Raw genomic sequence first — 22,518 nt, forward strand, 5'->3', positions numbered from 1 at the left:
CAGAAAAATGTTACACAAATACTTTGAATCATTTTCTACAATAAAATAACAATTCCTGTTGATGTGGGGAGAGTAGTGGATGTTGTTTGCTCAGACTTTTGCAAAATACTGACCACAATTTCCCACAGCCTTCTCCTGGACAAACTAGCAACATACAAACTGGACAGGTGGTCTGCAAGGTGGGTAGAAAACTGTACAGGCCACACTCAGAGAGCAGTGGTCAGTGGTTTTCACTAAGGCTAGCAGCCTGTCACAAGTGGAGTACCTCAGAAATTGTGTTGGGTCGCACACTGTTCAACATCTTCACAAACATTCTGGACGATGGGTTTGAAAGCAGTTAAGGTAGACACATCAGAAAGGAGAGCCATTTCAGAGACTGGGACAGCTGAGAGGGTGGGGCTGTCAAGAACAGCGCAAGGTGCAGCAGAAACAAGTGCACACTCCTGCCCCGGGGGTGACATCACCAAAGGGCCAGCACAGGCTGTGACCTGCGTGTCTGGGGAGCAGCCACGCTGAAAGGGACACGAAGTTCAGGGGACACTCACTTGAACACGAGTCACTGATGTGACACTCAGCTACAAAGGCAGATGTGATCCTGGGCTGCAGCTGCAGGGACACTGCTGGCAGAGGGACAGAGGCAGATGGGAGCCTGGGCTGCAGCTGCAGGGACACTGCTGGCACAGGGACAGAGGAAGGTTGGATCCTGGGCTGCAGCTGCAGGGACACTGCTGGCAGAGGGACAGAGGCAGATGGGAGCCTGGGCTGCAGCTGCAGGGACACTGCTGGCAGAGGGACAGAGGAAGGTTGGATCCTGGGCTGCAGCTGCAGGGACACTGCTGGCAGAGGGACAGAGGCAGATGGGATCCTGGGCTGCAGCTGCAGGGACACTGCTGGCAGAGGGACAGAGGCAGATGGGATCCTGGGCTGCAGCTGCAGGGACACTGCTGGCAGAGGGACAGAGGCAGGTGGGAGCCTGGGCTGCAGCTGCAGGGACACTGCTGGCACAGGGACAGAGGAAGGTTGGATCCTGGGCTGCAGCTGCAGGGACACTGCTGGCAGAGGGACAGAGGAAGGTTGGATCCTGGGCTGCAGCTGCAGGGACATTGCTGGCAGAGGGACAGAGGCACAGGGATCCTGGGATCAGCTGCAGGGACACTGCTGGCAGAGGGAGCCTGGGCTGCAGCTGCAGGGACACTGCTGGCAGAGGGACAGAGGCAGATGGGATCCTGGGCTGCAGCTGCATGGACACTGCTGGCAGAGGGACAGAGGGAGGTTGGATCCTGGGCTGCAGCTGCAGGGACACTGCTGGCACAGGGACAGAGGCAGATGGGATCCTGGGCTGCAGCTGCAGGGACACTGCTGGCAAAGGGACAGAGGCAGATGGGATCCTGGGCTGCAGCTGCATGGACACTGCTGGCAGAGGGACAGAGGGAGGTTGGATCCTGGGCTGCAGCTGCAGGGACATTGCTGGCACAGGGACAGAGGCAGATGGGATCCTGGGCTGCAGCTGCAGGGACACTGCTGGTAGAGGGACAGAGGCAGATGGGATCAGCTGCAGCTGCAGGGACACTGCTGGCACAGGGACAGAGGGAGGTTGGATCCTGGGCTGCAGCTGCAGGGACACTGCTGGCAGAGGGACAGAGGAAGGTTGGATCCTGGGCTGCAGCTGCAGGGACACTGCTGGCAGAGGGACAGAGGGAGGTTGGATCCTGGGCTGCAGCTGCAGGGACACTGCTGGCAGAGGGACAGAGGAAGGTTGGATCCTGGGCTGCAGCTGCATGGACACTGCTGGCAGAGGGACAGAGGAAGGTTGGATCCTGGGCTGCAGCTGCAGGGACACTGCTGGCACAGGGACAGAGGGAGGTTGGATCCTGGGCTGCAGCTGCAGGGACACTGCTGGTAGAGGGACAGAGGCATCACCATGCTCTGAGCAGAGTTTGTCAGGCAGCAGCTGAAGCTGCTGCCTCCTGGGCCTCACAATTCAATGAAGACACAAGAGTGTCTAAAGGAGGGCCACAAAAATTAACAGAGGGCTGCAGAACCTCCCCTGTGAGGAAAGACAGAATGAGCTAGGCCTTTTCAGAGAAGGGGAAAGAGAATTTCATTGCAGTATTTCAGTACTTGAAGGGCATCTGCAAAGATCACAGAGTCACTCTCTTCACAAGGAGCCACATGGCCAAGACAAGGGCGAATGGGTGTAAATCTTCATCTAAACTCCTTCCACTGAAAGTATGGACGAGGTGAACTTTTAAGTCCATTACAGCCTGGGTTGTTCTGTGATGCTATGACATGGATTTGAAAATCTGAGAGTAATGTATGAGGAGATCAAGTCCCATGTCTGAGACTTCTGCTAAGGTGAATACATGTGAAAACAAATGGTATTTTTCCAGAAACTTGTTTTCTACCTTCAAATATTATTTTCAGGCTCATCCACCACTCTGTAGTAATTCAAACTGAATGAGTTTTGACTAGATTGCAAGGAAGAATGGATGATCTAAAATAATTGCATTTCTACTAGTTTGGTCAAAAACAGCTAAGAACCATTGGTCCAACTCTATTTTATGGGACCACTGAACTAGATCTGTGCAATGAGACTGGAGCAGAACAAACAAGTAAGTAGGCAATACTGTAGTATGAGTCACTAGGGATCTAGAAAAGAATCAAGTATTTTAAGAAACAAGACAGCACCTAGACTTGCTGCAGCAGTGTTAAGGATATAGGATACAAATTTAGCAGACAGTGGAATTTACAAACCCTGTTGCTCACTAAGCAGCTTGTTTTCACATAAAAAGAACCACTCCCATGAAATAATTCCTTTGGAATTATTTTCCTGTCAAGATTTTTTTGTTCACATTAAACAAGTTCTATTTTGATTCCTATGCTAATATGACTCATTTTCACATTCCACAGACTAAATGGAAATGCTACCCGTATATCTGTTTTTTCAATAATATTATAAACACCAACCTGAAATCAGTCTGGGATGATGGCAAAGAACACACAGTGTTTGTTTCAATAGCAGCTGTTTGCTTGGAGAACTGCTGTTTAACTTCCTGCCAGCACCCCACAGCAATAGTGAAGGTAGATGCTGGCATTGGCATAGACACATAGTAGTACCAGCTCAAGATACCTGTAAACAAAAGAGCATTTGTACAGACACATTACAGCACGTTAGGTACTTGACATTTTCATGTACTTAAGATTTTGGGCCAAACCTCCCACCTAACATCTTGGTACTTTTGTGGAGGGAATAAAAATAATTGCCTTGAGACATATATTAACAGTTGTATGCAACCACCATGGATTCTGTGTTCTAAGTACTGCTTACTTACACCTGCAACTTTGCTGATGTCTTTACCTGTAAATAAATCATACATAAATTGGATGTTGGTAATGCAATTTAACATGATTGTACTGTTACTGCCCAAGAATTATATCAGACATGAAATCTAGTAACAGCTTTAAATACGTACACATACATAAGCAATATTAAAATTAAATTCTTTCAATCTAGTATATACTGTCTTATGATTTTGTCTTGTTTGTATTATCTCACACAACCCAAAACCTTTCATTTTGTTCTGGGTAGTACCAGATACTGATAACAAACTGATAGCAAGTTTTAACAAATAACAGTAATGCTTGTGAATTAGACCCAGCTATTTGAGGTACATAATATGTCAACCAGGCAGTACAAAATCAAATCTTAGACGCAGATGAAATACTATCTAAGTCAGCAATTTGGTCATGAAGGTGCTAAAACAAGATGGGAATCTATTAGGAGGTAAAAATATGCTAAGTTTTATCATTATGGGAACACACTGTGGGGAGACAAGGAGTATGGTTTAGGATCACTGTATGTACAAACACACTTTCATGAAGTGGAGGATGTTTAGAACAAAATACTTTTCATTAATAAAAATGTTTAGATTTTCTGTTTGCCCCTTTAAAAAAGATATATTTTAAGAATCACATCCACTTATTCACTTATGGTCATAATACAGTTACTACACCATACTAATAGATTAATTCTTTTGAAACAAGCCTAGCATGAGTTACAATCTGATGAATCATGTGCAAATGACTGTAGCTAGGGCAACGGTGGAAACATACAAACTTCAGTTATTTTGAGAGAACCTTAGTACTTGGTTTTTTGCAAAAGTATTCTGACTAGGACTGTGGAACACTACCAAAAGAGAAAAAAAAAAGAAAAAACCCCACAACTAAGTGGAGACCACAAGGCACAGAGGAAAGGAAATAGACAATGCTGCAAAGCATCACTTGATTTCTGACCTTAATGGCCAAAGAAGGTCAGGCTGTCCAAAGGAAGGACAAAGAAAAAAATCTTTTGTTTAGCCTTAACAAGTTTTCCACCTTCATTTAGTATGAAAAAACAATACCATTTGTGAAGTCTTCTGAGAGGCAGATAAAGGTTTTGCCTCTTATATGCACTAGAAACCACTTGTACTCCTTCGCCCCATTCCACTTTAGGCAGCATCCACCATCAAAAACCTTTTGTCAGTATTGTCAGGTGAATGTATTTTCCTGTAATTTTTCTAACCTCCTGTCAGTATGTAAGCAGAATAGATTTATTTGCTCCAAACACATTAAGAATAAGGAGGATAGCTTTGCCAAATTTTACTCTGCCTTTTTTAAAAAAATTATTATTATTATTATTATTAACTTAACAAAACTACAAATAAGCCAAGACGAGCAAAGGCCACCTTGAGAGAAAAAGGTCATCTGGGGCAGCAACAATATATTATTTCAGAATACCAAATTGCTGATGTCCAGATTTTCATTGATAGACTGTGCTAGAGGCCCAAGCCTGCACACACTGTAATTAGTAACAACTTTGCCATTAACTTACATACATGCAGGACAAGCCTGGGAGGTTCTGCACTTAGTGTTGCATCTAAATGCTATAAAGCATTACAAAATGCTCCATGTAGTTATGTCAATTGTAAATTCTTAAAAATTAAATAACAACAGAGAAAACTGTAATCGAAAAACTGTCATGTTTTCAACTATGTTCTGAAAAAACCATGGAAGTCAAAAAGCAGTTAGAGAAAACCATTCCAAATGGCACAAGGTATTAAGGAGAAAGCTCTCACAACTGTGAGATTGTCTAAAAGGAAAGGGTGTTGGCCTGTACTAGGCAAACAGAGATCAGAGAGGGTTACAGTGAGGAACAAGTTCAGTAAGACAGGCAACAGCAAGCAAGAAGGTTTTTTCCCTAAAAAACACTCCACAAACAGCTTGAACACAATGTCTAAAAGGAATGGCAATCAGATTAGCAGTCCAGAGAGAAGAACAGCATGTACTGCATTCAGAAATTTATACAAATTAGCAATGAACACATGCTATTTAGAGCTGACTTGATGCAAAAAGAGTGAAGGTACCAAAGCCTCTTTTACTTTGCATGGCTTTTAGAAATCATGTGAACTGTGGATCATCCCAGAGCAAGATCCAAGTTTTGTAGTATCTGCATATCCACCTAGGGCTCAGTCCATTTCCTGCAGTGGTTTTTGATGCCTTCTGCATTCATACTCGAGAACTATGTAGAATACCTATTTATTTATCCTACATTTGTTGACTGAAATCAATGCACTGGCATGACAAGTGTGTTCTCTCTAAAGAAGCATAGAATTCTTCAGGCTTGAAAATAGTCTATTTGCTTATCAGTGACTGAAAAGTTCTTGATGGCAGAAGTTCTCTCTGGACAGAACCATGAAGCAGTGTTTCAAAGACAGCTTAATTAACTCATTGACCTTGAGTCTTCTCTCACTACTGGCAAGATTGTTTCCCAGGCTGACCTCTCACATAACTTCACTTCCTTCCTTTCACTGTCTTCACGTCAGTGGGCTCTGTTTTGTTTTCCTCCATCTGTATCCTATGATCTATCCCAGCACATAGATTGGGATCACAAGTTTCACTCAACTCCTTTTCGCTGCTCTCCCCATCCGCTGGCTACGCTGCGCTTTTCAGTGTCAGCCTTGGATACAGCTCCATCTCTAGGACAACAGGAAACACTGCAGGTGAAACGGGGATGTGGCTTTCTTTACCAAACACAGCATTTCCTACAAAAACATCTTCAGACTTGTTTGGGAAAGACAAGAGCTTGGGCTGGGGTTAGTCCATGGGAAAAATAAAAGTAGATCTACCACAGTCCTTCTACTTGTAATGTAATCTTAAAACAACTTGATTCCTACATATAATTATTTTTAGGCAATTATAATATTTTCAAAACATTTTGTTATTTTCTCTATCCATAACTCTGAAATTTTTTTTCAATTCTGCATAGCAAATCTATTGTGTCATAACTGCACTAATAACTGTTGATGCAGCAACAATCACCAATTCTATGAGTTTAAAGTGAAAAACTTTCCACGCAAATGTTTAACAAGAGCAGGAAATTGTAATCTATTTATAACTATGCAAAAGAACAATTTAAAGACCGTTTATTTCTCTTACTTGAAATAATAATGATGAATGATGTAATTACTTCCTAGAATTTTTAATGCATTCAGCTATCTTTGAAATAATTAAAATTGTTTGAGTCCTGTAAAGTTCATTATAACTGAAAAAAAATGCCAAAGCGATATCTGTTGATCTCAAATGCAAGAACATTATGAACATTTTTACTTACCAGTGTATTTTTTGTCAAATAGTTTGCACTAACACAAACACCACAAAATATAGCTGATGTTTACTATTTACTGAAACCCAAAAAGTTCAACTACCTCTATGGAAAAGGAGAGATAGCCCTACACAGCAATAGATATACAAGGTAAGAGCTAGTGCTAATATATCAACATGCAGCTACATAAGTACCTATGTAAAAACTACTCTTTGGCTGGAGCACCAGGATTAAGAATCCTCCAGCTTTCTGAAACTCTTTTTAACTTGTAATGATTTTTTGGTCTTGTTTGAAAACCAGAATTCCCCACAGAGCTCCCTCACATTCATGCCAGAGTGTTAGTTCGGCACTGGCTCAGAGGGATGAGTAGTGCATGACAAGCTCTCAACTGCCCTGCTGTAGACCCTGATCAATGCTGGAGATCAATCAACACAAGTATGGCACTCTTTTGTTTTGCCTTGTGGAAAGTGAGGAGCACAAGCAAAGACAACTGTTGCTGCTGACTACATCGCAGGAGGAGTGGTTCTTCCAGCACTCTCTTTTTCCTCAGTACCAGTATACTCCTCACTCACAATGCAGATATCAAAACATGATCAAGGATTACAAAGTAGTGGAGTAAAAAGCAAGCCTGTCTATTTCACACTTAATGGGTGAATATCTACTTCTTGAATATGAATTGAACAAATAGAAAGGTGCTTGTGACTAAATACATTTACAGCTTCTATGTGTTATAGTAATGTACTGAAGGAAAGTAAAACTGACAAGTGTAGAAAAATAAATTTAATGTTTAAATGGCCCACATTACACACAGATGTAGTGCTCGCTATCAAGCCTTCTCCCAAAGGGCATTATTAATTGCATTTTTCTGATCAACTTCTCTAAGTGTCCATAAAGAATGCAAGGTATTTTAAGCAGTATTGGTCATACTCAAATAGTTACCATTTCTATTTGTATTCTGTCACTATTTTCAAACAAACGTGGCCTCCCTCTATTGCAAATGACAGGACCAAACACAGTTTTGTAGGAGGCAGAATGCAAAAATGGCACATATGGGAGGAAACACACTCTTGCCAAAACCTGCAAATACAATTGTTGAAGGAGGAATCTGCATATGGGAGTACACTTAGCCCAGGTATGCACTGGATTAATGCATCCGTACATGTAGAGATATGTGTCAGTGAAGCAGAATGCAGATCCCTAAAAGCTTGAAGGAATCAACTTTGCTTGCTATTCTCTTGCTGTCTGCCTGCACACTGGTTTTAATTGTGAGTTTTAAAGGAAAAAATTATTCAGCTAACTCATAATTCTATTCAGAACAAATTTATTCACAACTGTTTACCAAAATGCTAATTCTTTCCAATAAATAGCATTTTTAAAAAAATTCTGCCAATTATGTATGATTTTATAAATATGCACAGCAATATTGCACATAAATATTGCACAGCAATAGCAAACTGTATGTCAACAACTTGGCAAACTTAATTAAATTGAAGCTACCCTAAAAGACTTTCTGGTGTGCAAAGACAAAATTTTAAATTGGATGTATTTAATATACCTTCCAGAATTGACAAACAACAAGACCTATGTGGACAGGTTATTTAAAACAACAAAACATTTCAGACTTTTTAACTCTTAAAAGTCCTATTAATTACACTCATTAATTTGTATTCCTAAATTCATTAAGAATTTATTCAAGGCTTCAGATTAGCACTTAAATCTTGGGTTTACTTGGATTTTAAAACATTTGTCAGAATATTACTCCTTTCCCTTTTTGCTTCTGTTTTAGTTTTGTAAATGTTTACAATTCAAACAGCTTGCTGGTTCTTAATTTCCAGCTGTATGTAAGCAAGACAATGGGAGTCTCATTAAACCAGTTAAATGCTGATGGAAAAGTTATTTTCCTGGTCTGAAGGCAAGAGTGTCCTTGCTTTCTTGATGCTGAGACAGGAAAGTCTCAGGGATTACTATATTCTCCCTTGAATGCTCTCCAAGGGAACTGAGCAGCTCATTGTGGCAGTTTTCCATATTTCAGCAGCAGAGACAAGCCTTGAAAGAGGCCTCATATATGGCCAAATATCATCAATTTCATGAAAATGGATGGATTCTCGAATCAAGGAGACTTTCTCATTTTTTTTTCTGCTCAAGACTAAACCTGCCTATTTAAAGAGGAACAGGAGATATTTTTCCAAAGATTACATCTAACCTTCTCTTACATGCTACTTCTTATCAGAACTACTCACACTAGAAAATACTAACCCAGTTTGACAGATCATAGCGAAACCCACAAGAACAAGACATATTTCATTATATGTAGAACTTATACAAGCCTCAGAAACTTCCTTCTCTGTGCAAAAAGAAGTTTAGATAATAGTACATAACCAACACAGAAGAAATGCTTGTTTGCTTACTGTTGAAAAAGTATGTTTTATCAATGCAAAAAGCCCTCACAGAGATGAGGTTTTCAGGGTACTGACCTGATAATCTTCAGCTATTCCACATATTCCACATATTCCAGATATGACAAAATGGCTGCCTCTAATCACATGCTGAACTACATTCGGACTGGAGAACTAAAACTGAAAGATAATTATCTACCAAGGCCTGAAGTCGTTGAGAGCCTGATAAGGTATTTCATCTACAAAACTCAAGTACACTGTGATTAAAATAAAGCAAATTTATAAAAAAGTTAAATCTAGGTTTGGAAACACAGAGGGGGAAAAAAGTAAGAAACACAGTGAAATACAGATAGAATACAGAAGAAATACTTTGAATACTTTTGAAGTTATCATGAGGCCTTGAGCAGGCAACTTTTCCACAGAATGGCACGGAGATTACAGAGAGACACGGAAGTGTTTTTAAGGTTAGGAACTTCATTCTTTCACAAATCATGTATTTACTAAGCTTGATTTCTAATTATAAAAGTGTAGAAACTTATTTAGCTTGAAAAACATATTTCACCTTCTCGAAGCTGGACTGGTTCTGCTGAGTTTTCACCACTCATTAACACAACAAAGCCTGCAGCTGTTCGGACTGAGGCTTGCCACGTTGACAACGCAATGGGCGGTTCTTGGCATGGGAAAAGGGCTCTGTTGTTTATTGGTGATCCCATTGTATAAACACATGGCCTAGATGGAAGGAAAAGAGATTGAAGTTGTAATTACAATAAGAAAGACTGAATTAAGTTCTATATAAAAAATCAAAGACACTGTTGTACTGAGGTGATTTCTTTCTTTAACTTCAGCTCTGCAGGTCTCAGACCTGTATGACATGAAATCAAAGTGCAATCTAAGTCACTTAAGACAAGAAAAGCAAGATTATTACAATATCTTCAAACTAGAAAAGACAAACTCCAGTCTTTTCTCTCTTCTGCTTTTGCTTGAGTCTTCCAGTCTCATACAATAGCTTCCAGTTAAACCCATGAGGTTGAAGAAAGCTTCTGAGTATCTTTTGACGATGGTATTGCAGGGCTTAACCAACACCCGTGACACCTCCCTGCTATCATCCCTGTAGTGCTTTCACTATCATTAATCCAGTCTCCTGGATTAACAATCTAGAGGCTCATGCAAACTCAGCAGTAGATCTAGTTATGAGTCTTCCTTAGTCCAAGCCTCAATAAATCCTGACATTTTTACATTGAATCTTAGAGGTATCGCACACTAGCTCACCTATCTTTGGGAATTTCAACCACAGGGCATATCACAAGAAGAATTAATTTCTATTCTTTCAGCTTCAGCTTCCTTCTCGCTTCTTACATTGCAATCTTCCTTGTAGTACTGCTCTTTTCGTAGCAGTAACCACCCCAATCCTCTCCTCAATAGAACCTCGCAGTCTACTACTCCCTTCCAATTTCAGCTGCAATATTTCATGCCAGTAAATTTCTTATTAGCCACTTAGCTACAGCTGGGAAGGTAACAAGGTCTTTCATTAGCTCTTTCTAACTTGCTATTGCTGGTGGATCTTCCAGCAAAACAGGGATGAAAACTGCAGTTTAAGTAGGCACATTGTTAACACACACAAGCAAAAAAGAAAATAATCCAATTTTCCCTGTCATGTACCAGAGTGAATAGACTAGGACCTAGACACTGAGTGAAGCTCGGGTAACTGCAGTGGAGAGAAAGCCAACTGTTTATCTTTTAAACAGTAAAACACAATGTACAACTAAATGTGATAGACCACTAATCTGAATGGATTTCTAATTAACTTTGTTGAAATTAAACTCCTAAAACTGAATCTGTAACCAACTGTGATATACATAAAATAATTGGCTTTTGTCTCCTAAAAACAAAGTGCATGGCAGTGAGCTCAGAGGAAAAATGAAGAACCTGTTTTTTCACCTTTCAGGAAGACCTGCTTCCTCCCAGTAATGTTAGTCAAGAGCTACTGGGCTTATTATTTACCCTAAAACACATATGTGCTGGTGTGCTGGTTTTACACGGAGCGGGGAGTGACCTGAGGGAAGAGCACAGGGTCAGGAAACAGGAGGGCTGTCCCCTCTCTGGGAACTTCCCCTGTGAGCTGCAGGGACCAGTCAGAGAGCTGATTCTAGCAGTTGACAGCTTGGGTAACCAATTAAAAAGTTATTTCGCTTTCACAAATCACATTGATAACGTTAAACTGATCTCTTTTGGTTTCTGGTCTCTTTTGGCTTCCGGCCTCCACAGAGGTGAGGTAGGCTCCGGCCGGAGCTTCGGCCCCGCTCAGCTTTGGGCTCGGCTTGGCCCCCACTCGGCTCAGCCCCTGCTTGGCTCGGCCTTGGCTCGGCTCAGCCTTAGCTTAGCCCTGGCTTGACCCCGCTCGGCTCGGCCAAGCTTTTCCCTCTCCAAGCAGCATGGCCGAGCAGCATGGGAGCCACCGGCACCCTCTCCCTTCCCCCTGTTCTGAGAGGAGAGGCCCAGTGACCGTGCGGGGTGAAGAGGTGCAGCTGAGTTTGGAGTTTCGTCCGGCCTGCTCCACGTGGCCCTTGCAGCCACGCTTTTTCCAGCAAGGCCTGGCCCAGCTCCTCCACTATCTGGATGCAGTTTTAACCCTTTTAATGCCTGGATGAGACTACAGATCTCCTGAGTTCCCTGGAATGAAAAGAGTAAAGCAAGGAGTCTACTGAAGTCAGTGAATGAAAGCTAAGTTTTCCAGATGGGAAGGGATTGAAGAGATGCCACTGATAAGGAGCTGAAAACCTTTTCTGTGGGTTATGAGAGGACTGTGACTACACTGAAATTTCATTAAACTGTGAAATATACTTGATGAGGTTAAAGTGCTTGAGAAGAAGGATCTTTTGCCTTAAGGGAAATGGGGCTCTCTGTTTTGGGACTGGAAAGATGGACAGAGACATTTAACAGAAAAAGAGATGAAGAGAATTTTGTTTTTCAGCAGCCTGCCCTTAAAAGTAGTACCCCAAGCGTGCAGCATAACCCATAACAGCTCTGGAAGGACTGTGGGGATGGGAAGAAATTCGTGGTTCTCTGGGCGGACGCAGATTGTGAAGGCGAAGACACTCCCTAAGCCTAAACCAAAAAAAGGAACTTTTCTCTCTGGAGTGAACTGAAATGATTATTTAAGTAGATAACTGACTGAAGTGTTCTCTGTATGTTGCTGTTAAGAAATGTAGAAGATGAGGGAAGGGGGATGAGGGAATAATCTGGAAATCTTATTCTGAATTTCTTTTTTTTTTTTGTGTTATTAATAAATTTCTTCTTATACCCTTTTAAGTTTTAAGCCTGCCTTGCTTTTGCTCCTAAATCCTATCTCTAAAAGAAATTAAATATATTAAAATTGGCAAATCCAAGTCAAACCTTTACAGCTGGGAAGGCATGAAAAGGTGACTTCTCATTCATGAAAACTTCATCAAAATACATAGGTTTATAAAAAGAGATCCTAGTAGAGGAAAGGTGGGATTAGTGATCACTGCTACACACATTTCCCCAAAGATTTGCCATGCACTGTTTTGCCAGGTGCCTTGGTACAATCCACTCTCAGAAGTAGTATATGGGATCTTCATACTCTGTAGAGGGAAATGCCACAATGACAAAGGAAACTGGCTGACTGGCAAAACAGTGCTAAACTAAATGTCATAACACTGTGTCAAATTGTCAAATACAATATAAACATTACAGAATAGATGCTACCAAGAACATTAATGTCACCTGCTCTCAGAGAGCATAAGGTATTTTACAGATAATGTCAATACCATTTTGCAGATGGGGAAAATGAAACTCAGTGAACAGATATGCTTAGTGCTAGCACTTAAGCTGCTCCTTCAGGTTTAGTTCTAGGCCTCCTAGACCAGTAGCTTTTTGTTCCCTAATACATTTTAATGCTAAAATACATGCAGGAAGGTCACAAATCTCTGTCTCAATGGTCCAAGTAGAAAGTGAGTTAAGTAAGTGGAGAAAGACTGGTCAAGTACATAATCTGTTATTCACAACTATTCTTTCCATTCCTCACCCATTTTAAAACAATTTTTGTCCAGGTATATTTATTAATTTCATTATTTCATACCTTAATATACCAAATTACGTGAGTCTGCTAAAAAAAATAATAATGAAACATGTAAGTTCTAAATTTTTAAAGGAAACTTTCAGAAGAACAATCATTATCAGCCTTAAGTTAGATATTTGTTATATTATACTTTTAACAGTGGCAATTTCTTTTTAGAGCATTGGTAATAGTACAATGTTACTTTAGGATATCCACTGCAGCTGATAATTGTCTTTGTTTGGGGTCAGGTAGCACAATTCCAGCACATAAGAGGACCAGAAATATAATTCTTATTCTGAAATGGATGAGTTTCTTCATTTGATCCAGAAAAACAACCAGCTAACCTAAGCACATGACACAACAGCAAAGAATAATTAGTTTAAACTGCTTTTGTCAGTTGACACCCATATTTGCCCTTTTATAAATCATTTATCTCATTTATCCTAGCAAGAAACTTCACACTTCCTTTCCTCTTTCTACTTCCCATCCCCTCCACACCAATATTTAACTTTTAATGGTCTTGTAATACTCTAATCATCTACTTATATAATACTTATGCCAAACATAATTGTTGCCAAGATAGGTTTCAAGTGTTAAGAAAATTCCATGCAGCAAAAGAAAGATAAGCAGAGAACTCAGATTATTTATCTAATTACTTATTACACTGGAAGAACTAGCATCCACGAAACATTCACAGAACACAAAAGTGACATCTCTGGTTATGCCTCTGGACAACTTTATGACATATAAAAAAAAAAAATAAAAATAAACAAGAAAAAAAATAGGAAAACTCTGAGTACAAAATGAATGGATTTGATATTCCTGGAAATATGGAAGGCAACAAACAAATATTTGTAAAAAGTTTGAATTATCTCCTCTGAATCAGTTGCCCTAACTAAAAGGAAGACCATGAGAAATATAGGTAAACATTCCCAGGTGAACAGCCACCCAGACTCCCGGAGAAATCAAGTACTACTTGTGGTAACATTTGGTTTTGCCCCAAGAGGAGATTAGGGACTGTCTGTTGTTCAGTAATCTCTGATGAAAATTTGACTCACGCAATTTTAACTCATCAGTCATCCACATATCTTTACAAAACAACAAAATTAGTTCAAACCAGCTCTTGGCAGATCTCCCTCTACCATGTAAGCATATCCCCTCTAATAATGAATTAACTATCTTCAAGCTAATAATAAATGTTCAGTTGATAATCTATTCTCTGAACAGAAATCTGCAGGCCTTGAGATACCTGCCATCAAACATCTGAAACATTGCCTAAGGCTCACCCATGTCAACCTGCTTTGCCTATGTCTGGGGCTTCACCAAGGAAAATTCCCAGCACAGAAACGCTATCCCTTTCCTGTATTTGAAAAACTACATTCCCTATTTCTGAAAAGGCTGTCTCCATTGAAGGATGTTAGGGGGCACCCTCCTTCAATTACAAGGCCAATCCCTGTAAAAGCACTGCTGTTTGCAGCTCTTCCTTACTGTAAATTACACTGTCAAAGCACCAGGATCATCTGGCATCTAAATCACAAGAACTTTTTTACTCTGCCTTACCAGTTTACATATCTGCAAGGTGCCAGTGACTATCATCAGATTCCATCAAAGCAGGTATTCTTGTTTACATTTTACTGTTGAAAAAAACCACCAGTCAATAATACCCACGTACATTGTCTTCCTTTTAGTTAGGACAACTAATTCAGAGGAGATAATTTAAATTTTTTAAAAATATTTGTTTCTTGCCTTCCACATTTCAGGAATATCAAATCCATTTATTTTGTACTCAGGGTTTGCCTACTTTTTTTGATTGGTTTTGGTTTGTTTTTGGGGGTTTTTGTTTCTTTGTGCTTGTTTTGGGGGGTTTTGTTGGGTTTTTTTTTTGTGTTTTGTTTTGTTTGTTCGTATGTTTTACTTTTCCATTCTATTAATATCATCTGTCAGCCTTTAGAAGTCACTGCATACCACATGAATAGGCCAATGAACCTCAAATGCTTCGTTAATTGCTCAAATATTTATATTCCCATGTTTCCATTACTGGGAACAAAATTAAACAAAATAACAGCAGAGATTCCCCACAGCTGATTATAGCCTCTTAGGACTTGGTCTGTAACCTACCAGGGTCCTGGACTATCTTATTCTACCTTGCCTATGAAGAAAACCTAATTCTTTATTCCCTTCCTGCATTTCCAGCTTCCAAGAGCACAGAACAATGCTAACTCATGTCACTGAAAAACAAATATCTTCCATTATACATTTTCTAATTTGTAGTAAAAAACTCTGCCTTCCAAACTAACCTCAGCAGTATTTTCCAAACACATCTTATTCTCTTCTGTTCTCTTTCCCCTTCTACTTACTTTCAATTAGATTAGCTCCCTAACATGTCTTAGGATCCAGCTGTACAAACACCTGTGTCATCATACCAGTAATGGAAGGAACTAGTATCCAAGTTTAGAGAGGTCAAAAGTGTCCCTTTCATCAAGTGCATTTTGGTAGGCTTCCTGGTCTTTCCTTTCTTCCCTCTTTCCATTAGCACAAGTTAGCCCAGTGGCTGCCTTTTTTGTTTGGCCCCACAAGCTCAGACTCAGGGAAATGCTGAAATTCCATGTATTCAGCTCTTTGCTACAAACAGAAGTATGTCCTGCTGTGATAACTCATTTGTATACACATATCTTATCTTGCCTAAACTCATCCCACAAAGCTTTGTTTCAACTAGATTTTTTTGTGTATTATAATACATCATTCTTTAAAACAAATAAAATGCAAGTCTTGATAAAACTATGCACAGGCTAAATTTCAAAACATTGTACTAATGTTAAATTACAGGAAACATTGAAATGGTTACACAATGTGTGTACTTTGTCATTTACTGTTCTTCAGGGTTGGAACCAGAGTATAGAGTCCTTTGGCAAAGAATTTGACATCTGAAAAAAAGGCACTGGATACATAATTTGGAACAATTTGAAGAATCCTCCTATAAGAATATGAGATTTACCACTATGCCTATGGGCTCATCACATATAGAATTTGATTTTAAAAATATACCAAGAAAGATTCTAATGACTGTACTATGAAAACTTATTTTCTGACAAGCATTAGTTTTTGGAACACCCTATACAGGCCGGGAAATAAAGCAGTTTTTACTATTTTAGACCATCAAGCTGCTGAATTCACGTTGAGCCTGCTTTTTCTGCTCCATTATTGATCCACAAAATTCCATCCATTTGTGTACAACTGCCATTAAATGTCAACAAAGTAAAAACAACGCTTTGCAGTGAAAGGGTTATGAAGAGTCAAAACTGTTCATGATATAGATGGTTAAAAGAAACATTCAAATGCTCCAAACACACAAAGGAGGAGTCCTATACCAGCTGAGTGTTGCTAACATTATGCATTAGGGCAGGTAGACACAGACACATGCCCATGGACAATTGCTCTATCTTCGCTTGCAGTCATAATTCAGAATTTTCAGATAAAAGGGTACTATATAGAGTTACATGTAGGATCATATTTACAGGAAAATGGACATGTACAAAATGACCCAGCCTAACCTTCTCAAATGGGTAATCTCTGTGGGTAAAAAAGCTGATGGTGCAAGAAGAAAGAGGAAGCAGAAAGTTGCTGACAGAACATAGGGTTGTCCACCTGAGTAAAATGATGCTTATAGTATCAACCAATTGGATGAATATAAAAGGTGTGTGCTTGCCTCGTGGACAATATCAAGCTACCAATCAAAAGATGCATGGACGAAGTGGAGCAACCAATAAAATAATGCATGACTGCATAATCAAAGATAACTAGTAAATATAGACAACGTTTAGAGGCACAATAAACGGCTTCTGTTTGAGTCACGTTGTATCATGCAGAGTCCTTTGTCTTATCTCCACAGTCGAATTCCTAATCTCAAACCAAAAGTAACTCCTCAGAGAGCAAGGAAAGGAAGGGAAAGAAATAAAGAACAGGATTGAGACATTTCTGGACTTGATAGTGCTAACAGATAAGTAGCAGAATTCCCTAGCCACCACAAATACAATCAAAAGGCCTCATTTTCCTCACCAACACAGATGCTAGTGAAAAGACTTAATTTATATAATATTAATTTATTATTAATTTATATAAATTTATAACTAAAATAAAAGGTAATAAATAACCTTTTACCTAACAGATTGGAATGAAAAGCAAATATTCAATTAGGTCAAATTATTTCCTTATCTTCCAACTTTGTTCCTGCTTCTTAAAGATTGTAAAGAAATAACAGCCATTAAAATCCACCTTTCGACATTGCAATAAAACAATTACAGTTGTAGAAGTCAAGAGTGGATTGTAGTTTCTCTTCTATAAAAAGCTTATATGGAAGATTTCAGTATGATACCACATCCTTTTCACTAACACTAGATATAATGCCAATTGTTCTTTCAGTTTGCAGTTCATTTGCTATTATCAATGTTCTTAACATTATAGATGAAGGAGATTTTGAAAGTTGATTATGAGAGACTAAACAGGAAAAGACTGTATTTCTAAGCCGATTACAATATTGATAAAGGACTAATTGTGAAGTAATTCTATAAAATGCTATGTATATTGAACTTTATGTTGTGTAAGCCAGGAAGGAAAAAAAGCACAAAGTAACCTGTCATTCATACCTTTTCCTAAATGATAATTTCCCATTCCCTGCACACACTTGTGAAATACATACAAGTTATTTACTCCCACTCTGAAAGAGCAAATACAATCACTAAGACAGGCCTGAGATCTTCAAGTCCATTAAGGTTTCATGAACAGAGAGACTCTGTTCTTCTAGTACAGCAAAAGGATTCAAACCAAGGATGAAATGAAAACTGTGGATGAGTGTACTCATTGTCTTCACAGCTGCTCAGCAATTATGCAATTCTCCATTCTTGCACATATTTAAATTTACTGCATACAAAGCTTTCAGCAAACAGTTACATACCTGCCACTCTGGTCTGTGGTCCATGTAACAGATCTTCCCTCTGGCTTGGTTTTGTACCAAATTCTTATTGCATGGGGAAAGTCTGCCGGAGTCTGAATTCCTGATTTCCTTATCTCCAAGCTCCAGGTGCCAGTACTAAACAGAAGCTCTCCACAGCCAGGTGCCTGGCTACAGTGAGTAAAATAGTATAGCTGTTCCTTCCAGCGATCTGCGGGTAAAGTCACAAGTTCATGTACAATCTGATTCCTGAGATTTTCCAGCTCCTTTGAAACACCAGTTAGCTTGACAGATCTTGTAAATTTTTCAATGCCAGACACAGCAGCAACATCTACCTCTTCAACCTTCAGCACAGATAAATCACAGCAATCCAATATCAGCAGAAAATCCTTGTTTCCATGATTCTCTATGCCACAGCAGTCCTTTGAACTAGAAATCCCAGAAGCCTGTTCATTGTTGCTATGGTTACTATTTTCATCAGAAGTAGCTTCCTCTTCTGTACCACTGACAGCAAAGTCATTATATTCCGTTTTAGATGAACAGGTACTCATATTTATCATAGGAATGTGGCAGGGTTCAGATGCCCTCATTTTACAGGTTTCATCAAACGGTGAATGGCAGGATTCCTTGCCAGCACTGCTGGTTTTCTTGTACTGGCTCCCAGTCTCAAAGAACAGAACTATGCTGCCTTCAATAACTTTATTTTTAAAATCCACATCCAAGTCCAATACATAGTGCTTTACAAGCATGTAGCTAGTGTTTGCCATTAGGGGCAAGTCATCCTTCATGGGGTCTAGCTGTGTCTCCATGTTCACCTGTTGGGCAATAGTTCTACAAAGCCTTAGACAATCCTGATATATAATGACTCCAGAAGGAGAATATTCAGCCTCTCAGCGCCAAAATAATTTTGAATAAGATTAGAATATCAAAATTGTAGTTTCTCCACTTCTTGTATTCTAAAAAGAAAAAAAAGAAGGAAAATCATCTCACAACCATTTCTGAAGTGCACTGATTCTAAATCTATTTAAAGTTCAGCTGCCTTTATCAAAGGGTGATTTTATCTCTGCACAATGGCATCAGGCTAGAATGGCATCTACTTGCTTCAGGATTTGTGTCAAGGACCAGTGACTGTATTTTTCAGATAAGAACTCAAATGAAAGTATTTCTAGACAGCTTTTATAAACCGATAGAAACAACCAAATGTATCAAAAGATAGTGATGTATTTCTGCTGGGATTTTAAATTAAAAAAGTAAGTTTAAATCACCTCATAGGTCTTAAATTTTTAGAGTAAAAAATTCCTATATACAATGCTCGTCTAGAGATTAATATACTTTCCAAATTACAACCACTCTTGTATTACCACTTACAAGAAAATGAGCCAATTTACAAGGAGTGCATTCCAAGTAGTCCTTGGAGATTGCTCACGAAGATTTTTTAAATCTATGATTAAATGCTTAAGGTATATAATAACATTTTTGTAGCAGGCGACTCACTCAGAATAGCACCTTACAGAGAATAAAAAGTCTTTTCACTGGAAAATAAATAAATATAAAGGCACAAAAATATTAAAATGCACCAACATTTGTTGCAACAACAGGCAGAAGTTCATGATAAAGTTAAACAGACATGCATTCTCTTTTTTGCTATGACCATTGAGTCAAAGTCATGCACGTTTAGCCCACTTAAGTTCTTTCTACTTGCTTTCTAGATAAGGAATAGATAACAGAGGATGAAATACCAATGCCAGTTCTCTCCCTGCTAATTCAGTGACACCATGATAGGCAGGTTCTAAGTGCCTTAAGAGAACAGATACTCCATTGTGATATTATTTCACAGTTGTACACCTCATCACAGACTTCACTGTCCGAAGACAGTTTTTAGATAGTTCTCAAAGTCAGCTCAGACGGGAACTCAGACTCCCCAAAGACTTGCTGTATCGTTTTTGTAGGAATCCAGGGCATGCTATCAAACTACTGTAATTAAGTGAAAGACTCAGGACAAGAACTGGCCCATACAGTTCCCTAAACTAGTTTCACACAAAGCTTAGAAAGTATCTCCCTACCTCAGGGGCTTTTTAGCTGTCAGAAACAGCTCCTTCAGGGCTGTCTTAGAAGGCAGGCTGAGAAAAATCTTCCTTTTAATTTTTAACAATCTTTCAGTACTTCTGCAAATGTACCAGGGCAACTAAGCTCACATCAGAAGGTTCTCTTTCACTGCAATAGCTCAGTGAATTCAGGCAGCATAAGCATAAGCTTCTATGGTGTCTGCGTGTAATGCTGTGGATTGAACTTGATGTTCCCTGGATTTTTTCCTGACTGCCAAAACCTCCTGACTGCTAGCAGGTCAAGTAATTTTTGGCGATAGAGAAAAGAAATAATGTGACTTGGTGGAGGAAAATCCAACACTGAACTAGCATTCAAACTCTGTTTTGCACAAACACATTTTTAATTTGTAAATATTTGTAATATAATACTGACACCTTTGATAAAATGTGAGTACTATCCTATGTTCACAATTGTAGGAGATGCCAGCCTTGGGATGAAGATTACCTGCTATACCCCAGGCCCTGACTGGGTGTGTACAGCAGATTTGGGCAGCTTCTCCCTAGAGGGGCATGGAGAAAAGACAAGCAAAAAAAAATCTTGCAAATACAACTATCCTCCATGCATTTCAAGCATTACAATGAGCTAATTTTCTAAAACTGGAAAAAGTGATTGGTTTTTGTATTCTGTAGGGCTGATTTTTTTTGTTACTGAACTGAAACACCAAACAAAAAGTGAATGAGAAAATAAAGAATAAGAACAAAAATACACAATTTTAAGTATAAGAATACCAAAATATAGTCCCAGAAAACAGTGTTCTCTACACTTTCAATAGAAGGCACTTTTCTTTAAGGCACTTTAAACAACACAAATTATCTTCAGCCACAGAATTTCACCATGTATTTACTTAACTAAACCAAAAGGACTTAAACATATAATTAATTAAGTTTTCTGGCACATACATAAAATATTAATACAAAACATTTATCAATATTAAAAACAGTACTACGTTCAAAGTGTGCTTTCATTATTTTCTCTACAGATATTAATTTACTCTAATTTAAAAGCTTTTTTGTAATTATATTTCAGAGGATTTAGCATGCCCCCTTGTGTGCAGGTAATGTTACCCCTCTATGCAGTAAATCAGCTGAGTACATATGCAATAAAATTCAGTCTCTAAAATTACAAGTCATTATAAAAGATGAACAACATATACTGCCTTTAAACTATTCTTTTCCCAACTTCAGAATTACATTGGCTCAAAATCAATAGAAGTATAATCAGTGCTAACACAAAGTATTTTCAAGATTCCTTTTTAAAGCATAGATTAATAGAGCTGCAAAACAGTTGTGCATTTTAATCTTGTTTTATTTAACCTGCTTCATAAGCAAGAAATTTGATGGTAAAAGGATGTTCTTTTTGAAAACATGTAGCATTTTTCCAGTGGGGAAAAACTTTTAAAAAACAAAACAAAATGAAAACCAAACCAAAATGGAACAAAAAACAAACAAACAAAAAAAACAAGAACCAGAACACCCCAAAAACAAATAAACAGATGAAAACATGCAAAAAACCAACCAACCAACCAAAAAAACCCCCAAAAACCAAAAAACAAACAAACAAAAAAAACCCTAAATAAACAAAAAAAACCCCACCAAAACCAAAAGACCCCAACCAACCAAAAAAGCCAATACAAGATTATCCAGAATTTAGAACAACTGAGTAGAGGTATTTTAATTCATATATATGATAGTCATCTAATTAGAAGCTGGAAATATAATCTAATGTTTCATTTTGGCTCAAAGTCATGTTACATAAAAATTAACTTGACATGAGATGAACAGATGCATTGCCATAAACAGCACTGCTGATTTTATGACATTCAAATACATGGATAAATGTTTGTGTCCCAGACAATATAGGTATCTACTCCTCCTTCAGGCTCTCGCTGGCTTATCAAGTATAGGACCTCAACCACCTCAGGAAATTACCAGTTTTATTCAAAAAGAAAAGACAGGAATGAACCCTTTATTCAGATAGTGAAATAGACAGTGAACGCTTAAATAGACAGCCTTTTTATTATCAAGGAAAAAGTCAAAGATGAGGGCACTGAATGACCATGCACACAACCTCTGTAGCAATGAAACAAATAACACAGGAATCACTTTAAAGCAAACAAAAAATAAAGTCAAGTGAAAAAAAAATGCAAGCAAAAATGGTAAAGGAAGGATGCACTTCAGCAAAAGAGGAGGACAGAAATTATAACAGCATGTAATATCAGAGTTAAAAGGTAATGATCTTTTTCACTAATTTTTTAAAAGGACCATTATCAAAATACGTCACTAAAAAGGACAAAATTATTTATATGTATATATTTTGTTATGCTGGAACCCATGTCAACTTTGTTACATTT

The 22,518-nt window shown here is 38.8% G+C and overlaps 1 protein-coding gene across 6 annotated transcripts in view; it reads right to left on the reverse strand.

The window, feature by feature from the left end:
- Positions 1-22,518, reverse strand: part of AOPEP (aminopeptidase O (putative)) — a 190,006-nt gene that overhangs the window by 161,992 nt on the left and 5,496 nt on the right. For all 6 annotated transcript variants that reach the window (XM_056514251.1, XM_056514250.1, XM_056514249.1 and 3 more), the window contains exons 2-4: positions 18,066-19,018; positions 9,599-9,765; positions 2,968-3,130 (exon numbers count right to left, since the gene is read on the reverse strand). In XM_056514251.1, coding sequence (XP_056370226.1) covers positions 2,968-3,130; positions 9,599-9,765; positions 18,066-18,871 — 1,136 coding nt within the window. In that variant the 5' untranslated portion in view covers positions 18,872-19,018. The remainder of the gene's footprint in view (positions 1-2,967; positions 3,131-9,598; positions 9,766-18,065; positions 19,019-22,518) is intronic.

This window comes from Oenanthe melanoleuca, chromosome Z (assembly GCF_029582105.1).
Source record: "Oenanthe melanoleuca isolate GR-GAL-2019-014 chromosome Z, OMel1.0, whole genome shotgun sequence".
Lineage (NCBI taxonomy): Eukaryota > Metazoa > Chordata > Aves > Passeriformes > Muscicapidae > Oenanthe > Oenanthe melanoleuca.